The sequence below is a fragment of the Meles meles genome, chromosome 5 (genome assembly GCF_922984935.1).
Source record: "Meles meles chromosome 5, mMelMel3.1 paternal haplotype, whole genome shotgun sequence".
Taxonomy (NCBI): Eukaryota; Metazoa; Chordata; class Mammalia; order Carnivora; family Mustelidae; genus Meles; species Meles meles.
The window spans coordinates 897745-919087 of NC_060070.1; the positions used below are offsets into that span (position 1 = coordinate 897745).

Here is a 21343-nt window from a genome sequence, read left to right on the forward strand (position 1 = left end):
GGGGGGGGTAGGGGGATAGGAGAAGAATAAATGAAACAAGATGGGATTGGGAGGGAGACAAACCATAAATGACTCTTAATCTCACAAAACAAACTGGGGGTTGCTGGGGGGAGGTGGGATTGGGAGAGGGGGAGCGGGCTATGGACATTGGGGAGGGGAGGCGAACCATAAGAGACTATGGACTCTGAAAAACAACCTGAGGGTTTTGAAGGGTCAGGGGTGGGAGGTTGGGGCAACCTGAGGGTTTTGAAGGGTCAGGGGTGGGAGGTTGGGGGAACAGGTGGTGGGTAATGGGGAGGGCACGTTTTGCATGGAGGACTGGGTGTTGTGCAAAAAGAATGAATACTGTTACGCTGAAAAAATAAATAAAATGGGAAAAAAAATTATAGCTGTTGTTTTCCCCTTATATAAACTTGACTGTTACTTCTTTTCGATGCCTGAATAAGATATACACATTTTTGTGATTTGGATACACAATGCTATATAGCTAAATTGATGTAAAAATTAAATATGTGATGGTTGAAATAGTTTCTTATGGAAAATCGTATCACTCAGAGAACTTTTTGTTGTCTGCAGGAATGGTCAGTAAAACCCATATGATCGCCTTGAAATATATTACTTTATTATTATTTTTTTTTTCTTAAAGAAATGAAGTACTTGTGGGGATGGACACAATCTGCTCTGTATCTTTCTGCCTCGTTCTTCTTTGATGACGGCAAGTGGATTTGGTGCGGCTCCTTCCCAGGACACATCAGACTACGTCCCGGGTCGTGTGCTGCGTTGTTCTTGCCCGTAATGGCAGCAGACTCTGCGTGTCCCTGTGCCACCTGACGCTTATTCCTCATTAGAGAGTTTCTAATTCCCAGTATGACTTTTTTTTTTTTTACGTAGACTTTATTTAGATGTGTGCTTTTAGATGTCTACACGTACGAGCTTGTTGTCGGTAAACGTGTGTCTGATGTCATGGCATGGTCTGTATGGCACTGATTCTCCTCTGCTGCTGGGATTTTGCATTTATTGAGAAACCGGCTCTTTGCTGGATTTTTATGGCTATCACGTATGTGTGTATGAAAAGAAGATGTTCTCACCCCCGGGGCGTAGAGGTGTCTATTGGCCCAACTTTATTAATTGTGCTCAAATTATTCATGTTCCTAATTTTTTGTACTCTCAGTTTTTTTTTATTAGAGAAATGTATTAACATCTCTTCCTATAATTGTAATCTTGTCTATTTTTCTTGCAATTCTATTAATTTTTGCCCCATAGTGTTACAGACTGTGTCATTTGAGATATTTAAGCCAGGCTTCCTGTATTTCTGTGGCAGCGCTCCTCTTATAGTATCTACAAACTATTTTTAATGAGGCCTGATTTGCCTGGTAACTATTTTCTCGAGTACTTATGCAATCGATCTTGCCTTGTTTTCTTTAGTATATGCTATTTTTCCCCACCCTTCACATTCAGCCTTCAAAAATAGTATTTTAAGAGTTTTTCTTGAAATCCAACTAAGAATCTCTTCTTTTTTTTAACTGGTTTAGTCTGCAATTGGTATGATTACTCATGCATTTTATGCTTTCTACATTAAAGAGAAAAAAAAAACTTCTGCATTTCCTATTTATTATGCATTTTCTTTGCTTCTTCATTTGTTCTTCCTTAGCCTCAATTGGATTGATTGAAAAAAGATTTTAATTCTCTTTTTGTCCCTGTGAATGCTTTTGGTTTTTTGCTGGTTAGCTTCAAGAAACTGGCAATGTGGTCAGGTATCATAACTCTGCCTTCCTGTTGAACTAGGTCTGGGACTTGTTCTCAGACTCAGGGCCTTGCGCAGTGCCCAGGGTCAGTGCATGACCTCTGGATGTTTGCTGGATGGCTGGTGAACATCTGGATGTTAGAGGTACAAGGTGTCTTGACCTTGTGATTGGGACTGTTGAGCTCTCTTGAGAGGCATAGCTGGGTGGCCGTGAGCGGATTCCTCTGTGTCAAGTTTCTCACCTGAAATGGGCATAAAATAGTTTACGTCTCATAAACGTGAGGATAGGAGGATGAAATGTTCAGTGTTTACAATGCTGTTGGCACAGAGTTAAGACTCTCTCTGTTAGTTTGTTATTGGGTTTATGTAAACCTTCATTTCCTGTTTGTAACTGAAGACTGACCTTGACGTGCGTGCACACTGCAGGGATAAACGCTTTCCGATGTATCAGATGTACTTCATTACATTTCTCTCTCTTTTTAAAGATTTTATTTATTTATTTGGCAGAGATCACAAGTAGGCGGAGAGGCAGGCAGAGAGAGAAGAAGGGAAGCAGGCTCCCCACTGAGCAGAGAGCCCGATGCGAGGCTCGATTCCAAGACCCTGGGGTCATGACCTGAGCCGAAGGCAGAGGCTTGAACCCACTGAGCCACCCAGGCACCACTTTATTTTTCTTAATAATATGGATATTCTTGGCATGGAAGGAAGATGGACATTTTTTTTCTTGTGTTCTGTTAGTCACCATACAGTACGTCATTAGTTTTTGGTGCAGTGTCCCGAGATTCATTGTTTGTGTGTAACACCCAGTGCTCCATGCAATCCCTGCCCTCCTTAATACCCACCACCAGGCTCACCAAATCTCCCACCCGCCTCCCCTCTAAAACCCTCCGTTTGTTTCTCAGAGTCCACAGTCTCCTGGTTTGTCTGCCCTTCTCATTTCCCCTAACTCCTTTCTCTCCTCCTCCCAGTGTCCTCCGTGTTATTCCTTATTCTCCACAGTAAGTGAGACCATATGATACTTGACTCTCTCTGCTTGACTTATTTCGCTCAGCATAATCTCTTCCGGTCCCGTCCATGTTGCTACAAAAGTTGGGTATTCATCCTTTCTGATGGAGGCATAATACTCCATCGTGTATATGGACCACATCTTCCTTATCCATTCATCCGTTGAAGGGCATCTTGGTTCTCTCCACAGTTTGGCAACTGTGACCATTGCTGCTATGAACATTGGGGTACAGATGGCCCTTCTTTTCACTACATCTGTATCTTTGGGGTGAATACCCAGTAGTGCAATTGCAGGGTCATGGGGTAGTTCTATTTTTAATTTATTGAGGAATCTCCACACTGTTTTCCAAAGTGACTTTACCAACTTGCATTCCCACCAACCGTGTAAGAGGGTTCCCCTTTCTCCACATCCTCAACAACACTTATTGTTTTCTGTCTTATTGATTGTGGTCATTCTAACTGATGTAAGGTGGTATCTCAATGTAGTTTTGAATTGAATCTCCCTGATAGCTAATGGTAATGAACATTTTTTCATGTGTCTGATAGCCATTTTTATGTCTTCTTTGGAGAAGTGTCTGTTCATGTCTTCTGCCCATTTTTTGACATGATTATCTGTTTTTTGGGTTTGAGCTTGAGAAGTTCTTTACAGATCTTGGATATCAATCTGATATCCAAGATGGACATTGTTATGAACCCTAGTTATTTAATGTTTGCGTCCAAACATGGTTCTGTACCTGGAGTGGAGTTCAGCTCTTTCCAGGAGATATTTTGTCACTTTGGCTTTCCTTCCGACTGCATTGTGAGGGGAGGTGATGATCGGATCAGAGGCGAGTCCTTAAAGTGACCCCAGCCAGGGACACATGAGCAGACTCCTGCACGGGGGCCTTGGGTGTGATGACCAGTATATTAAATAACTGACCTCAAACTTCAAATGCCCCATTCAGAGCATCTTTCAGATAATTTATTGAAGACGGATTATGATCTATACTTTAAAAATAATTTTTGGTGTATTAATATTGTAGTATTTTGATCTTTTATCATACTTTTCTAACTCTCAGTGGTATTTCATATGTGGAAAACATACACCAACAGTTCCTAAGGTTAAAGTGTACCATTAATAATTATTCAAAAGGCGAACCCTCTTACACTGTTGGTGGGAATGCAAGTTGGTCCAGCCACTTTGGAAAACAGTGTGGAGATTCCTTAAGAAATTAAAAATAGAGCTTCCCTATAACCTTGCAATTGCACTGCTGGGTATTTACCCCAAAGATACAGATGTAGTGAAAAGAAGGGCCATCTGTACCCCAATGTTCATAGCAGCAATGGTCAAGGTCGCCAAACTGGAAAGAACCAAGATGCCCTTCAACAGACAAATGGATAAGGAAGATGTGGTCCATATACACAATGGAGTATTATGCCTCCATCAGAAAGGATGAAAACCCAACTTTTGTAGCAACATGGACGGGACTGGAAGAGATTATGCTGAGCGAAATAAGTCAAGCATAGAGAGTCAAGTATCATATGGTCTCACTTATTTGTGGAGCATATCAAAGAACATGGAGGACATGGGGAGATGGAGAGGAGAGGGAGTTGGGGGAAATGGGAGGGGGAGACGAACCATGAGAGCTTGTGGATTCTGAGAAACTGAGGGTTTTGGAGGGGAGGGGTGGGGGATTAGGTGAGCCTGGTGGTGGGCATCCACTGCATTGAGCACTGGGTGTGGTGCATAAACAATGAATCTTGGAAAAAATAAAATTAAAAAGGGCAAACCCCCCCCAGAATTATTCAGAAGGATGTTTTTGGAGGCCAGTTCTGAAATTGTTGTAAATAAGAAAAATCTTTGTGTCTGTTTCTTACTTGACATTCACTGTTGTTAGGCATCATCACATGGTTTATGAATTCAGCCTCTAAAGAGCTCATCTCGTTTCCTCCCCTGCGACCCTAGGGATCGTCATTCACGACCCAGCAGCCGCTGCTGTATAACCTGTTTGCCACCACAGCCACTGGGGATGGTGTGAAGCTGTGGGACGTGAGAACCCTGAGGTGAGGCCCGTCCTGGCCTGCACGCCACAGGTGGGGGCACACCGGGGCACATGGGCTCCGTGCCTGTGAACTCAGTTGGACGTCTTTTTTCCAAATACGGCGTGATTGTGGTGAACCCGTTCCCACTGACCCATCTAAGAGAAGTCTGACTTATACATAGAACGGGTCAGCAGTTTGGAACGCTAATGGGAGAGGTGCTGGTCTTTCCTGTCTGTGCTTGTCCCCCCTGTGTCCTGGGTGTCAGAGATGCTCCTACGCGACAGTGACACGAGCGCACGTATAGGGCTGTTCCTGTTCCGTCACGGGGAGTGATCACTAAACAGCACATGGAGCCAGGTGTCAGCAATGCTCGTGTGTGCGCCTGCGCAAGGCTGGGTCGCAGGGGCGGCGTGAACAGTGTCCCTGCCCTCCTCTGTAATGGCAAGGTGAGGACAAAAGGCCCTGTGACGTGTGGGGGCGTGCTCCCAGGGGCCGTCTCCGGTGGGAGCTTGGCGTGGCATCCTGGAGCCCCCGGAGCCCAGCCCTGTGCTGGCTTGCGCTGGCGCAGGCTTTCCTAGAACTGGCCTGGGTCCCCCCACGTCTGTAACACTTTGTAGGTGGTTGGCGGGAGCACCTGACCAGCTCGAGAGAGCAGTGCACCTGCCCAAGGCTTCGATCACTGATCCAAGGAATCTGTGGTTTGGAAACGGTTGTTTTTCTGTTGCATGTGCAGGATGGCCTGCTGGCCTTTAAGGACTCGTGAGTGCAAGTCTCAGCGCTGGTTTGTTTGTTGTTGGGAAGACAGGCTGCACGTCAGCGTCCTTTGCCCCCTTTGTGTTAAAATTAAAGAATCTCATTTTTCTACTGGTGTTTCTTTTTTCTGTAGATGCGAGCGCTGTTTTGAGGGACATCCAAACCACGGATACCCCTGTGGGATTGCCTTCAGCCCGTGCGGACGCTACGTGGCTTCTGGTGCGGAGGACAGACACGTAAGTGCCACCACGGCGTGTCACCTGGTCTTCAGCCTGAGACCCGAGGCTCATTCTTGTGGAGACTGTTTATAAGCATGAACACCTTTAATAAGTGTAACGTGAGAGCTGTGAATGGCCCTCCTGTGTTAATTTTGGTGAGGCCTAATTTTTTAACCCCCGGTCACACGTTAGTTTATTTCTTTATTCATTTACCAGTCCTTGCACAAGTTTTCTTCCGCGTGAAAGGAGTGGCTACTCACTGCTCTCCTGCGAATCACCAGAGAACAACAGTAACAAGTGCAAGACCAGAGCCGAGGGCTTCACCGGGAGTGTTTCTTTTGGATACCTTCGGGAACGATGTACTGATTTTATTGTCCGTTTTTCTTTCTGACTTTCCAGAGAAGCGTTTTTATTGATTCGTAGGGCTTGGGAAGGGGAAGGACGCTGGGAAAGGGACTTTCAGAATCAGCCTTGGCACGGTGAGGACTTGGCAGGGTCCGAGCCGCTGTCTCCCGTGCGTCCCAGCGGTCACTGCCTGTGGTAAGGATGTCCTGCGTCTCCCAGTCGGCCACTTTGGGCCTTAGGGACAGGCCCTGGCAACGTCTCAGCCCCGGGCCAGCTCCCTCACGCTGCGGCAGCTCAGCCTCGTACGGACTGTCACGGTGCCAGGGATTCCCCCGGGGCCGACCATTCGCAGATGTGCTGTGTTGCTGTGAGGAGCCACCGTGTGGGGGGCGTCACTGGTCCGCCCGCACCGCAGGATCTGGTCGCGGGTGGTACCGGAGGGGAGAGCCACGCGCCCCTGCCGGACACCAGTCCAGCTCGCTGTCTGACGGGTCGGCGCCGCAGCCGCTGCGGGTCATCGTTCTTGTCCGCACAGCGGCCCAGCGGACCCCATCCACGGCGGCTCTCCGGCTGCTCACGGCCCCTCTCCCGCGGAGGTGGGCTGCGTGTGGGGGTGAGAAGAGAGGACACACGCGGGGTCTGGCTCGCTTGGCTATGTTTCCCTGAGCAAAAGCGATGCCACCCCGGTTCAGCCGTGCTCGCTGAGGCGCTCTGGGCGGCCCCGACCCCCTCCCGCCGCTCGGTCTTGGGCTGCAGCTGCTGATAGAGCACGGGGCCTCTTTACTGGACGTTGTCGGGGCGGGGCCGTTCCGCTCCGCTGGCACCTGCTGATCAGACGCCCGTCCCTGGGCTGGGCCATGGGGTTGCATGACCCTGGAAGGGCCGCTCCTGGACGCCTCCCGGAGAGCTTGTGGCCGTGGGCAGCGTGCAGGTGGTTCCTGTTTTCATCGTTTTCTGCCGGAGGACCCGCTTTTCTCTCTGCCCCCTGCCTCTGGCTTCTCATATCCTTCACCATCAGATCCTTCTGGGTCAGTTTGTCGTGGTTCAGAGAACGAGTGTGATTGTCTGAGAGTCAAACGCCAGTTCCGAAACTTTGACTGTGTGATTGGTCGCACACTCCTCTAGCAGGAATTCCAGCCCTCATTTTCTGTCACTTGGATCCATTCACACTTCGAAGTTTTCTATCAGGGCTGATCTCTCACTGCCAGTGACCCAGTCGCCAGGCGCTGACGGTGCAGCAGGAATGCCCACATCTCTAAGCTCCAGACTCCAGCCTCAGGTTCTTTCCTGATGGCAGATTGGTTTCCTGCTGCTTCCTCCTGTGGGACACTGTGGAGGGCACCGAGGGGCCACACCCCGGCTGGCCACCAGCCCTGCTCCAGGCTGGCGGACGCCACCCGCCGCCCCACCAGCCGGCCCGGTGTATATTTTATTTCATTGTTAAATTGATTTTTTAAAATTTAATTTTATTTTTTTTAGAGAAAGAGGTTGGGGAGGAGCACACGGAGTGGTGAGAGTGTCAAGCGGGTTCCGGACCCAGCGTGCAGCGCAACTTGGCGCTTGATCCCACAACCCTGAGATCATGACCCGAGCCGAAATCCACAGTCAGACCCTCAGCTGATGGAGCCCCGCAGGCGCCCCTCAGTGTACTTATTTCAGTGATGAAAGTCCCTTCCTCTGCCCAACATACATTACATGTGAGACTCACGTGTCTTATGATGGATTTGGAATAGAAACGAATCCATTTCCATTGGTCCTCAACATATCTGAAAACATTTCGTGTTAGTTTCTTAGGGCTGTTGCAACAAGTCACCATGAATTTGGCAGCTTGAAACAAGAGAAGTCTCTTCTCTCACACTTCCGGAGGCTGCGAGTCTGAAGTCCAGGTGTTAGAGGGTTGGTTCCTCCTGGAGGCCCTGAGGAACAGTCTGCCCTCCCCTTCCCCTGCTGGCATGCGTCTGTTGGTGGGCATCTTGCTTCCTTCCACAGTTTGGCTCTGGTGGGTAATGCTGCTGTAAACAGAGGGCTGCGTGTCTCCTTCAAATGGGTGTTTTGTTGTTTGGGTGGTGCGATTGCTGACCCATAGGGTAGCTCTGTTTTTAACCTTTTGTTTTGTTTTGTTTTTGTTTTTGTTTTTAATTTTTTTATTTGTTTATTTACAGCATAACAGTGTTCATCGTTTTGGCATCACATCCAGTGCTCCATGCAGTACGTGCCCTCCCTATTACCCACCACCTGGTTCCTCAACTTCCCCCACCCCCCCCCCGCCCCTTCAAAACCCTCTGGTTGTTTTTCAGAGTCCATAGTTTCTCATGGTTCATCTCCCCTTCCAGTTTCCCTCAACTCCCTCTCCTCTCCATCTCCCCATGTCCTCCATGTTATTTGTTATGCTCCACAAATAAGTGAGACCATATGATACTTGACTCTCTCTGCTTGACTTATTTCGCTCAGCATAATTTCTTCCAGTCCCGTCCATGTTGCTACAAAAGTTGGGTATTCATCCTTTCTGGTGGAGGCATAATACTCCATTGTGTATATGGACCACATCTTCCTTATCCATTCATCCGTTGAAGGGCATCTTGGTTCTTTCCACAGTTTGGCGACCGTAGCCATTGCTGCAATAAACACTGGGGTACAGATGGCCCTTCTTTTCACTACATCTGTATCTTTGGGGTAAATACCCAGCAGTGCAATTGCAGGCTCATAGGGAAGCTCTATTCTTAATTTCTTTTTTTTTTTTTTAAGATTTTATTTATTTATTTGACACAGAGAGATCACAAGTAGGCAGAGAGGCAGGCAGAGAGAGAGAGAGGAGGAAGCAGGCTCCCCGCGAAGCAGAGAGCCCGATGCGGGGCTCGATCCCAGGACCCTGAGATCATGACCTGAGCCGAAGGCAGCGGCTTAATCCACTGAGCCACCCAGGTGCCCCTATTCTTAATTTCTTGAGGAATCTCCACACTGTTCTCCAAAGTGGCTGCACTAACTTACACCAACAGTGTAAGAGGGTTCCCCTTTCTCCACATCCTCTCCAACACACGTTGTTTCCTGTCTTGCTAATTTTGGCCATTCTAACTGGTGTCAGGTGGTATCTCAATGTTGTTTTGATTTGAATCTCCCTGATGGCTAGTGATGATGAACATTTTTTCATGTGTCTGATAGCCATTTGTATGTCTTCGTTGGAGAAGTGTCTGTTCATATCTTCTGCCCATTTTTTGATATGATTATCTGTTTTGTGTGTGTTAAGTTTGAGAAGCTCTTTTTAGATCCTGGATATCAACCTTTTGTCTGTACTGTCATTTGCAAATATCTTCTCCCATTCCGTGGGTTCCCTTTTTGTTTTGTTGACTGTTTCCTTTGCTGTGCAAAAGCTTTTGATCTTGATGAAGTCCCAAAAGTTCATTTTTGCTTTTGTTTCCTTGGCCTTTGGAGACATATCTTGAAAGAAGTTGCTGTGGCTGATATCGAAGAGGTTACTGCCTATGTTCTCCTCTAGGATTCTGATAGATTCCTGTCTCACATTGAGGTCTTTTATCCATTTCGAGTTTATCTTTGTGTACGGTGTAAGAGAATGGTCGAGTTTCATTCTTCTACATATCGCTGTCCAGTTTTCCCAGCACCATTTATTGAAGAGACTGTCTTTTTTCCATTGAATATTTTTTCCTGTTTTGTCGAAGATTATTTGACCATAGAGTTGAGGGTCCCTATCTGGGCCCTCCACTCTGTTCCACTGGTCTATGTGTCTGTTTTTATGCCAGGACCACGCTGTCTTGGTGATCACAGCTTTGTAGTAAAGCTTGAAATCAGGTAACGTGATGCTGCCAGTTTTGTTTTTGTTTTTCAACATTTCCTTAGCAATTTAGGGTCTCTTCTGATTCCATACAAATTTTAGGATTATTTGCTCCAGCTCTTTGAAAAATACCGGTGGAATTTTGATCGGAATGTCATTAAAAGTATAGATTGCTCTAGGCAGTATAGACATTTTAACAATGTTTATTCTTCCAATCCAAGAGCATGGAATGGTCTTCCATCTTTTTGTGTCTTCTTCAATTTCTTTCATGAGTGTTCTGTAGTTCCTCGAGTACAGGTCCTTTACCTCTTTGGTTAGGTTTATTCCCAGGTATCTTATGGTTCTTGGTGCTATAGTAAATGGAATCGATTCTCTAATTTCCCTTTCTGTATTTTCATTGTTGGTGTATAAGAAAGCCACTGATTTCTGTACATTGACTTTGTATCCTGCCACGTTACTGAATTGCTGTATGAGTTCTAGTAGTTTGGGGGTGGAGTCTTTGGGGTTTTCCATATAAAGAATCATGTCATCTGTGAAGAGAGAGAGTTTGACTTCTTCCTTGCCAATTTGGATACCTTTTATTTCTCTTTGTTGTCTGATTGCCGTTGCTAGGACTTCTAATACTATGTTGAACAAGAGTGGTGAGAGTGGGCATCCTTGTCGTGTTCCTGATCTCAACGGGAAGGCTGTGAGCTTTTTCCCATTGAGGAGGATATTTGCTGTGGGTCTTTCATAGATAGATTTTATGAAGTTCAGGAATGTTCCCTCCATCCCTATACTTTGAAGCGTTTTCATCAGGAACGGATGCTGGATTTTGTCAAATGCTTTTTCTGCATCAACTGAGAGGACCATGTGGTTCTTCTCTTTTCTCTTCTTGATTTGTTCTATCAAATTGATTGATTTGCGAATGTTGAACCAACCTTGCAACCCAGGGATGAATCCCACCTGGTCATGGTGGATAATCTTTTTAATGTGCTGCTGGATCCTGTTTGCTAGGATCTTGTTGAGAATCTTTGCATCCATATTCATCAGTGATATTGGTCTGAAATTCTCCTTTTTGGTAGGGTCTTTGCCTGGTTTGGGGATCAGGGTAATGCTGGCTTCATAAAAAGAGTCTGGAAGTTTTCCTTCTGCTTCAATTTTTTGGAACAGCTTCAGGAGAATTGGTGTTATTTCTTCTTTGAAAGTTTGGTAGAATTCCCCCGGGAATCCGTCAGGTCCTGGGCTCTTGTTTTTTGGGAGGTTTTTGATCACTGCTTCAATCTCATTACTAGATATCGGTCTATTCAGGTTGTCAATTTCTTCCTGGTTCAATTTTGGGAGTTTGTAGTTTTCCAGGAATGCATCCATTTCATCTAGGTTGCTTAGCTTATTGGCATATAACTGTTGGTAATAATTTCTGATGATTGTTTCTATTTCCTTGGTGTTAGTTGTGATCTCTCCCTTTTCATTCATAATTTTATTAATTTGGGTCTTCTCTCTTTTCTTTTGGATTAGTGTGGCCAATGGTTTATCGATCTTATTGATTCTTTCAAAAAACCAGCTTCTAGTTTCATTGATAGGTTCTACTGTATCTCTGGTTTCTACCTCATTGATCTCTGCTCTAATCTTGATTATTTCCCTTCTTGCGTGTGGAGTTGGTTTGATTTGTTGTTGATTCTCCAGTTCTTTAAGGTGTAGAGACAGCTGGTGTATTCTGGATTTTTCAATGTTTTTGAGGGAGGCTTGGATGGCTATGTATTTCCCCCTTAGAACCGCCTTTGCTGTATCCCATAGGTTTTTGGACCGAAGTGTCTTCATTCTCATTGGTTTCCATGAATTGTTTCAGTTCATCTTTGCTCTCCTGGTTGATCCAAGCATTCTTAATCAAGGTGGTCTTTAGCTTCCAGGTGTTTGAGTTCCTTCTGAACTTTTCCTTGTGATTGAGTTCCAGTTTCAAAGCATTGTGATCGGAGAATATGCAGGGGCTAATGTCAGTCTTTTGGTATCGGTTGAGTCCTGCTTTGTGACCCAGTATGTGGTCTATTCTGGAGAAGGTTCCATGTGCACTTGAGTGTTTTTAACCTTCTGAGGAGCCTCCACACTCGCACCAGCGTGCGTTCCCACTGACAGTGCAGGAGGCTCCCCCTTCTCCCCGTCCTCACCAACACTGGCTGTCTCTGGCGTTATTGATGCCAGCCGCTCTGACAGTGCGAGGCGGGATCTCACTGTGGTCTGGATTTCGTTTCCCTGGTGATGAGTGGTGTGGAGCATCTTCTCATGTGTCTGTTGGCCATCTGTGTGTCTTCTCTGGAGAAATGTCTGTTCATGTCCTCTGCCAACTTTTTAATTGGACTGTTTGGCTTTTGGGGTTGACTTGTATGGGTTCTTTATAGACTGTGGACACCAGCCCTTTATCAGAGGCGTCGTTTGCAGACATCTTCTCCCCTTCCGTAAGTTGTCTTTTAGTTCTGTTGGTGGTTTCCTTTGCTGGGCAGAAGATTTTGATCTTGATGTTCCCCCACTAGTTTCATTTGGGTTTTGTTTCCCTTCCCTCAGGAGACCTATCAGGAAAAATTTTCTGATTGATGTCAAAGAGATAACTGCCTGTGTTTTCTTCTAGGAGTTGAATAGTTTCAGGTCTCACATTGAGGTCTTTCATCCATTTTGAGTTTATCTTGGTGTGGGTATAAGAGAATGGTCCAGTTTGTCTTCTGCCTGTGAATGTCCCGTGTTCCCAGCACCATTTGTTGAAGAGACTGTCTTCTTTCCATTGGACATTCTATCCTGCTTCATCAAAGATTCATTGACCCTAGAATCGTGGACTTATTCCTGGGCTCTCTGTTGTGTTCCACTGATCCGGCTGTCTGCGTTCGTGCCCGTACCACCTGTCGTGTTCACTCCAGCCTTGCAGTAGATCTTAAAACTGTGATGGTGATACGTCTAGTGTTGTTTTTCTTTCTCAAAATTGCTTTTTTTTTTTAATTAATTTCAGTTAGCCAGCATATAGTACATCATTACTTTTGATGTAGCGTTCAGTGATTCATGAGTTGCACATGACTCCCCGTGCTCTCTTCACACACTCAACACTCACCACACACCTCATTGACACATCACGCGCCTCCTTTATGCCCATCACCGGGTTGCTCCATCCCTCCACGCCTCCCTTCTGTAATCCTCAGTGTGTTTTCTGGAATCAAGAGTCTCGTGGTTTGTCTCTCTCTGATTTCTTCCCATTCAGCTTTCCCTCCCTGCCTCTGTGGGCCTCCACGCTGTTCCTTATGTTCCACATATGAGTGAAACCATGTGACTGTCTTTCTCTGCTTGACTTATTTCACTTAGTGTAATCCCTTCCAGGGCAATCCACCGATTCAGTGCAATTCCTATCAAAATACCAACAGCATTTTTCACAGAACTAGAATAATCCTAAAATTTGTATGGAACCACAAAAGACCCCAAGTTTCCAATGCAATGATTTTTAAGAAGGAAAAGACACTTAAAAAAAAATTCACAGAGAGAGCACCAGTAGTGGGCGCAGCAAACAGGGAGAGAGAGAAGCAGGCTTCCTGCTGAGCAGGGAGCCTGGTGCGGGGCCCGATCCCAGGACCCCGTGATGATGACCTGGGCTGAAGGCAGACACATAGCTGACCGAGCCCCCCAGGCACCCAGGCAAAGACACTTTATAATGCCAAAGGCTAAAACTCACAAGGAAAACATAATGTCTATTCATCAATGAAAATAAATGGAAGAGCAAATTCGTAAAGCAGATATACAAGCACCGAAATGGTAAGTAGCCGGACACAGGGACGGGGACTTTAACAGATCCGTTTCTGCTCAGCAGACCAGCTGCACCAGCACGGTGCGGCTTTAGACGGCGTAATCAGTCGTTTATCATCTTACAGACGCGCAGAGCCGTAGTTGTACACCAACAAGGAAGGCACAGCAGACATGGGAACATAAACCATATATGAATCCACAGAAAACGCAACAAATTAAAACTAGAACAAAAATAGCCCTCTCCATGATGCAGTTAACCCATAAATTGGTAATGAGACACAAAACAAGAGCTCCTGGTCTATGCGAACAAAAGTTCTTTTAGGGAGCGCTCGGTTTAAAGATGTAAAACAAAATGAAATTGTAGTATCTCTTGAAAACAATGACATTCCCAACATGATATTTCAGTGTCTCTGGAATATAATAGAGCAGTGTTTGGAGGAGATTTTAGGGAAGGGATAGTAAATGAAGTAACTCTGTCTATAAAGCAAGAAAAGGACCAGCAGAATAATTAAGTAGGACATTGATTGAGATAAAAGAGGACAGAAGAGACAAAAAATGAAATACTTACTTTTAAAAAATGCGAAGTACAAAATAAACTTTGGCTAACCCAGATTTTTGAGACAGAGCTTAATATATAATTAATAACAAATGATGAGAAAAAAAACATGGAACAGAGGAACTTTTGAAAGTTGGGAGAGTGCTTTACAGTGTATGCAAATAAACGTGAAAGGCATATAAAAATGGATGAGTTAACATAACACAACAAGAAATAAGAATTAGTGGATGACTTGCAGGAAATACATCAGAATTTTTCCCAAAAGACACATGAACAGATTAGTTTTTATAGAATAGGAAAAAAAAATTCTGAGAGCTTTTCTGCAAAAAAGTACTAGACCCAGATGATCTTTCAGGGGACTTGACCAAACCTTTAAAATCAGAGATACTTAACTCTTGAAGATAAATAAGGAAAGTATCCAGATTATTTTTGAAATGGACATAACTGATATGAATACTTGATAAAATTTCAGAGAAAATCTACATTTTACTTATAAATTCAAAAATCTTAGGTGAGATAGGAATAAACAGAATCTGACCACATATTTATAATAATTTATCAATGCTCATGAAATTCCAGGATGGCTCAGTATCAAGGAAGCCATCGACTACTGTAATGAGATTGTGTCATCATTTTCCCATATGCAGAAAAGCCATTTCAACACAAGTCCCCATTCATTTCATACAAAACACCCCTTACGGGATAAATGTGTGGACACTTGTTTCAAATGATAAAATTCTTACCTTGTTCAAACGCCAGCATCTTACAGGGCAACAGCCGAGGCAGCCTCTGATCAGGCACAAAGCAGGAATGCCCACGAATGCCGCTACTGTTTCACAGAACAAGATACGAGACAGTTGTAACTGAAAAGGAGCAGTTAAAACTATCTTTATTCATAGATGATAAGATTACATATCTGGAGTTAATGGTCATTATAGAGAATTACTGGTCGTTATTAATAGTAAAGTAACTCAGTAAAGTGTTGACGGGAGGATTTAAATTACTATCTGGAATTTAATGGTCTTTACCTATGAAAACAATAATCGGTGAGAGGATATAATAAAGAGGAGAATCCATTTAAAAGAGGCTTAAGAAGAATAAAATGTTCAGGCATAAACCTAATAAGAACTCTGCAAAACCTATATGAAGAAAACTTAGTTTTTTCCCAGAAATGTAGACGTGAAAAGTGCAGTGTCTTGACTTTTCTTACATAGGATGATTCTGTCTCACAAAGAAATTGGTTCTCTGTAGGTAAATTGTAAACTTAACACTTTTGCAACAAAAACTTAACAGGTTTTCCTGTAGATAGTCACATTGTAAAATTATTTCAAACAACAAAGAAGTAACAATTGTTAAGACACTCTGGAAAAAAGAGCATTATGTTGGGAGTGGGGAATCTTGCTTTACCAGTTTTCAAAAACATTGTTAGAAAGTCTCTAATTAAAACAGTGCAGGGGGTCCCTGGGTGGCTCAGTCCATTAAGTGTCCGACCCTTGGTTTGGGCTCAGGTCATGACCTCTGGGTCCTGGGGGCCAGCCCCGGCTCTGTGCTCAGCAGGGAGTCTGCGTGTGGATTCTCTCCCTCTCCTCCTGCTTGTGTGTGTCCTCTCTCTCCCTCGCTCTTTCTCAAAATACATAAATATTTAAAAAAGCCAGCGTGGAATGGGGGCACACATATGAGAACAGGTGTGTACTTGTGAGCATCAGCCACGGAAATTGTCCAGCAGCACCGACATGGCAGCCCTTGCCTCCGTGACCTCACAGAGCCCCCACGTGCCAGTCCCTCTGATGGACACCAGAGTGCGCTGAACGAATAGCTGCTTTCAGGTCGGCGGCTAAAAGCTGACAGATAAGCTGGGGACATCTCGTGCCAAAAATAAAGGAAGAAATTGAGGAGTGATGGGTCATGTCATATGGCCGCAGGGAGCAGCACCAAACTATTGGCCTGAGAAGGCGTCATTGAGCACTGAGAGAGTCGTGACAGTAATTGGTTTTAAAACATTGCATATCTAAAATCGCACAGTTTATTTTTTTATTTTTTGGTAAATTTTTTAAATTTCTTTTCAATGTAACAGAATTCATTGTTTATGCACCACACCCAGTGCTCCATGCAATACGTGCACTTCCTAATACCCACCACCTGGTTACCCCAACCTCCCACCCTGCCCCCCCGCCCCTTCAAAACCCTCAGGTTGTTTTTCAGAGTCCATAGTCTCTCATGGTTCGTCTCCCCTTCCAATTTCCCTCAACTCCCTTCTCCTCTCCATCTCCCCTTGTCCTCGGTGTTATTCCTTATGCTCCACAAGTAAGTGAAACCATATGATACTTGACTCTCCTTGACTTATATCGCTCAGCATAATCTCTTCCAGTCCCGTCCATGTTGATACAAAAGTTGGGTTTTCATCCTTTCTGATGGAGGCATAATACTCCATCGTGTATATGTACCACATCTTCCTTATCCATTCATCCGTTGAAGGGCATCTTGGTTCTTTCCACAGTTTGGCTGTTGTGGCCATTGCTGCTATGAACATTGGGGTACAGATGGCCCTTCTTTTCACTACATCTGTATCTCTGGGGTAAATACCCAGTAGTACAATTGCAGGGTCATAGGGAAGCTCTATTTTTAATTTCTTGAGGAATCTCCACACTGTTCTCCAATGTGGCTGCACCAACTTGCATTCCCACCAACCGTGTAAGAGGGTTCCCCTTTCTCCACATTCTCTCCAACACACATTGTTTCCTGTCTTGCTAATTTTGGCCATTCTAACTGGTGTCAGGTGGTATCTCAATGTGGTTTTGATTTGAATCTCCCTGATGGCTAGTGATGATGAACATTTTTTCATGTGTCTGATAGCCATTTGTATGTCTTCGTTGGAGAAGTGTCTGTTCGTATCTTCTGCCCGTTTTTGGACATGATTATCTGTTTTGTGTGTGTTGAGTTTGAGAAGTTCTTTACAGATCCTGGATATCAGCCTTTTGTTTGTACTGTCATTTGCAAATATCTTCTCCTATTCCGTGGGTTGCCTTTTTGTTTTGTTGACTGTTTCCTTTGCTGTGCAGAAGCTTTTGATCTTGATGAAGTCCCAATAGTTCGTTTTCGCTTTTGTTTCCTTTGCCTTTGGAGACATATCTTGAAAGAAGTTGCTGTGGCCGATGTGAAGACGTTACTGCCTATGTTCTCCTCTAGGATTCTGATGGATTCCTGTCTCACATTGAGGTCTTTTATCCATTTCGAGTTGGTGTACGGTGTAAGAGAATGGTTGAATTTCATTCTTCTACATACAGCTGTCCAGTTTTCCCAGCACCATTTAAATAACACTCCAAAAGGAGTAACCAAAAGCAAACAAAGCCTGACCAGTCCCCATTTAGAGGTGACTGGGGCAGTGGTCCCTCACTCAGAACCGTGTCCTTTTAAGGGAAATAATTCAGCAACTGTCTTGCCTTTCTTGTTTGGACTGTGTTTCGAGTCGGCCTGATACCCTCTTTGAAGAAGAAAAGTTATTTTTTTAGGAAACAATTCCAGACAGATGGAATGAATGGCAGAGTTAGAATATTCCCCTCTTGCAATCTCAAAGTAATTGACTTTGGCGAGTGTCCTCAGTAGATGACACTATCAGATAAAGTCGATGGTCCTTAGACAGCTTGAAGAAATGTTTCTCCAAAGAAGACATAATAGTGGCCAGCAGGTTCATCATGCATCATCAGGGAAATTCAAGCCAAAAGCAGTAACACATCACCTCACAGCTGCTAGGACGGCCATCTTGAAAAACCGGGAGATAAGTGTTGGCAAGCATGTGGGGAGATTGGAACCCTCTTGCACAGTTAGTGGATGTAAACTGGAGCACCCACTCTGGAAAATAGTGTGGAGGTTCCTTAAAAAATTAAAAATAGAATTACCATAGGGTCCAGTAATCCCTCTCCTGGGTGTTTATCCAAAAGAATTGAAATCAAGAGGTTGAAGAGGCATTTGCTCTCCTGTGTTACTGCAAAATTATTCACAATAGCCAAGATGTGCAAACGACCCAAATGTTTATTAATGGATGAATAAGAAAATTTGGTGTATACATACAGTGGAATGCTGTTCAACCTTAAAAAAGAAGGAAATCCTACCATTCGCAATGAAATAAGACGAACCCAGAGGATATTATACCAAGTGAAATATGCCCGTTGCAGGAGGACATGTACTGCATCGTTCTATTTCCGTGAAGATTCTGAAATAGTTGCACTCACAACGCGGGGAGGTGGACTGGTGGCTGGCAGCCAGGACGGGCCTTGGGGAGACAGACGTTGGTCAATGGCCCAGAATTTCAGGTATGCAGGACGATCTGGAGCTGTGCTGTCGAGCCTGTGCCCACAGTCAGCAGCACCACACCTGCGCTTGCACGCTAACAGACCTCACGGGAAACGTTCTCACTACAGTTGACAGATGGGCTGACGGACGCTCTCCAAGGACGTCGTGCCGTCACACCCAGCCCTCTTGACCAACACTAGCATCATTCAGCGTGCACCATGCTACACGGTATGGGCATTCCTAGAGCCATTTGGGGGGCACACAACACTAACAGTCACCATAAAGTATTCTTATGAAAAACCAGTAGAAACCAGATTGAATTGAGTCTTTGTAGATAATTTCTGGCTTAGGACACATACGCAGGGTGACAGAGCCATTGGAAGACATCACGCAGAGGGAAACGGACAAGTCCCGAGTGAAACATTCTTCAGGACACTGACCTCTTGTCTTCAGCGAGTCTCTGGCGTGGGGAAAGGATTGCTCCAAACAGCCATGCTGGAGAGGCGTAGCGGCACCGTGCGGACCCTGCTGGGGGCCTGCATGCAGGGACACTTGTGGACGCTGGCATTGTGCTCTGGCTGGGACTCTCCAGGACTTCCTTTATTTCATTTGGGTACAAAACAGCAGCTCAAGCATGTGCACCATGTCCGTGTTTCTAGAGAGCCTCACAAAGTACGGGGCATATCATCGTAGCAATTTGCTAAAAATGCTTCATAATTCTTCAGTCACAAAAATTAAAAAGAAAAAAGTAAAGAACAAGGTTTGGTAGTTGGACAAGCAGAGCAAAGTCTCGACAATGTTGTGTTTGGGTTATGCATGTAAGGGTGGGTTATGCATGTATGGGCGGGTTATGCAATTCCCCATACTTTTGTATATATTTGAAATTTTTCATAATAAAGCCAAGCATAGACTTTGGAAATAGAAGCAGACCTGAGACCTGGGTTTTTCCATTGTGCGAGCACCACTGTACTGGAAGGAGGGAGGCTGGCTCTGCATCCCAGGCCCAGGCCCGTGGGATTTCCTCTGCAGTGGTGCGCAGTGATGTCGGCTGTAGGCTGACATGGGCTCTGGGGCTGCGTTCCGGACACGTGCTTGAATCTCGCCTTCTAGACAGCTGCAGCCAGACTGCGATGACTCCATCAGGGTGTTGCCGATGTACAGGGATCCAAGCGGCGTTTTTGCCAGGTCCTCTGCCCCGACGCATCACTATATGATCACATTTTTGAAGAATGAATAACAGGTTCCCAGAGATGACTGGTTATGTAAGTGGTCTTAGGTCCCAGGACACTGGAAGAGTTAGAAAGAACGCGGTTGACAACTGCCCAGGACTCTGGTGGGTGGGCGGCCGGCGGCCCACACCATGCCGGGGACCCCCTGCGTGGCTCTGCCGACCACGGTGAGGTCTCCCCGAACCTGCGGGCGAGCCCAGAGTCCCGTCCGTAACGTCCATCATTCACGTGCTGGCGGTTCCACGTGCCGAAATCCAGGGCTTCCTGATGGAGTCTTGGCCTCTGCTGAAGTGGGCAGCACTTCCGTCCTCATGGGGTTAAGTAAAACTCGGGCTGAAGCTGGGACACCTGGCCTTCTGAGGACACTTTGTAACTCATGTGCGTGTGGATCGGAAAAGCAGTGATCGAAGCAGCACGCACAGGTCTGCGAAACATCGTTTCTGCAAATGCTTAAAAAAACAACAACACAAAAACCACAAGTGAATGAGTGTCTTCCCCCACAGACAGCATCGCCATTGTCGGGAGGCATCGGGAGTGCGCGTTAACTTTCGTTTGCAGCTCCTTTCCCTACTTCTGTGGAGAAAATCCAGGCAGTGGGCGGTGAAGGACACGTGTTAAGAGTAACGTGAGATGAGAAAGTGAAGGAAGCTTCATCTTCGAGGACACGGTTCAGCAGAATGACAAAATGCTCGCACTGAACTGGTCAGAGCAGCGCGCGACCTGAAACACCCGGCCCTTCTGCTTGTGACTTTAGTCGCAGAGTGACTGACTTGCTAAGGGTCATTTCAAGTTTCATTCATTTCACAGTACATTTTACCTGGGGCTGGTTTCCCTTGGGTGGGGAGGACTGGCTTCATGAATATTTTTTAAAAGATTTTATTTGACAGAAAGAGAACACGATATCAACCTTTTGTCTGTACTGTCATTTGCAAATATCTTCTCCCATTCCATGGGTTCCCTTTTTGTTTTGTTGACTGTTTCCTTTGCTGTGCAGAAGCTTTTGATCTTGATGAAGTCCCAAAAGTTCATTTTTGCTTTTGTTTCCTTGGCCTTTGGAGACATATCTTGAAAGAAGTTGCTGTGGCTGATATCGAAGAGGTTACTGCCTATGTTCTCCTCTAGGATTCTGATAGATTCCTGTCTCACGTTGAGGTCTTTTATCCATTTCGAGTTCATCTTTGTGTACGGTGTAAGAGAATGGTCGAGTTTCATTCTTCTACATATCGCTGTCCAGTTTTCCCAGCACCATTTATTGAAGAGACTGTCTTTTTTCCATTGAATATTTTTTCCTGTTTTGTCGAAGATTATTTGACTATAGAGTTGAGGGTCCATATCTGGACTCTCCACTCTGTTCCACTGGTCTATGTGTCTGTTTTTATGCCAGTACCACACTGTCTTGGTGATCACAGCTTTGTAGTAAACCTTGAAATCAGGTAACGTGATGCCGCCAGTTTTGTTTTTGTTTTTCAACATTTCCTTAGCAATTTAGGGTCTCTTCTGATTCCATACAAATTTTAGGATTATTTGCTCCAGCTCTTTGAAAAATACCGGTGGAATTTTGATCGGAATGGCATTAAAAGTATAGATTGCTCTAGGCACTATAGACATTTTAACAATGTTTATTCTTCCAATCCAAGA

General features: G+C 45.1%; 1 protein-coding gene across 1 annotated transcript in view; it reads left to right on the forward strand.

Annotated features, from left to right (window-relative positions):
• WDR27 (WD repeat domain 27) overlaps positions 1–21343 on the forward strand; it is a 129477-nt gene that overhangs the window by 52288 nt on the left and 55846 nt on the right. Inside the window, exons 24-25 of the mRNA XM_046004150.1 lie at positions 4695–4792; positions 5658–5760. Of these exons, the coding sequence (XP_045860106.1) occupies positions 4695–4792; positions 5658–5760 (201 nt within the window). The remainder of the gene's footprint in view (positions 1–4694; positions 4793–5657; positions 5761–21343) is intronic.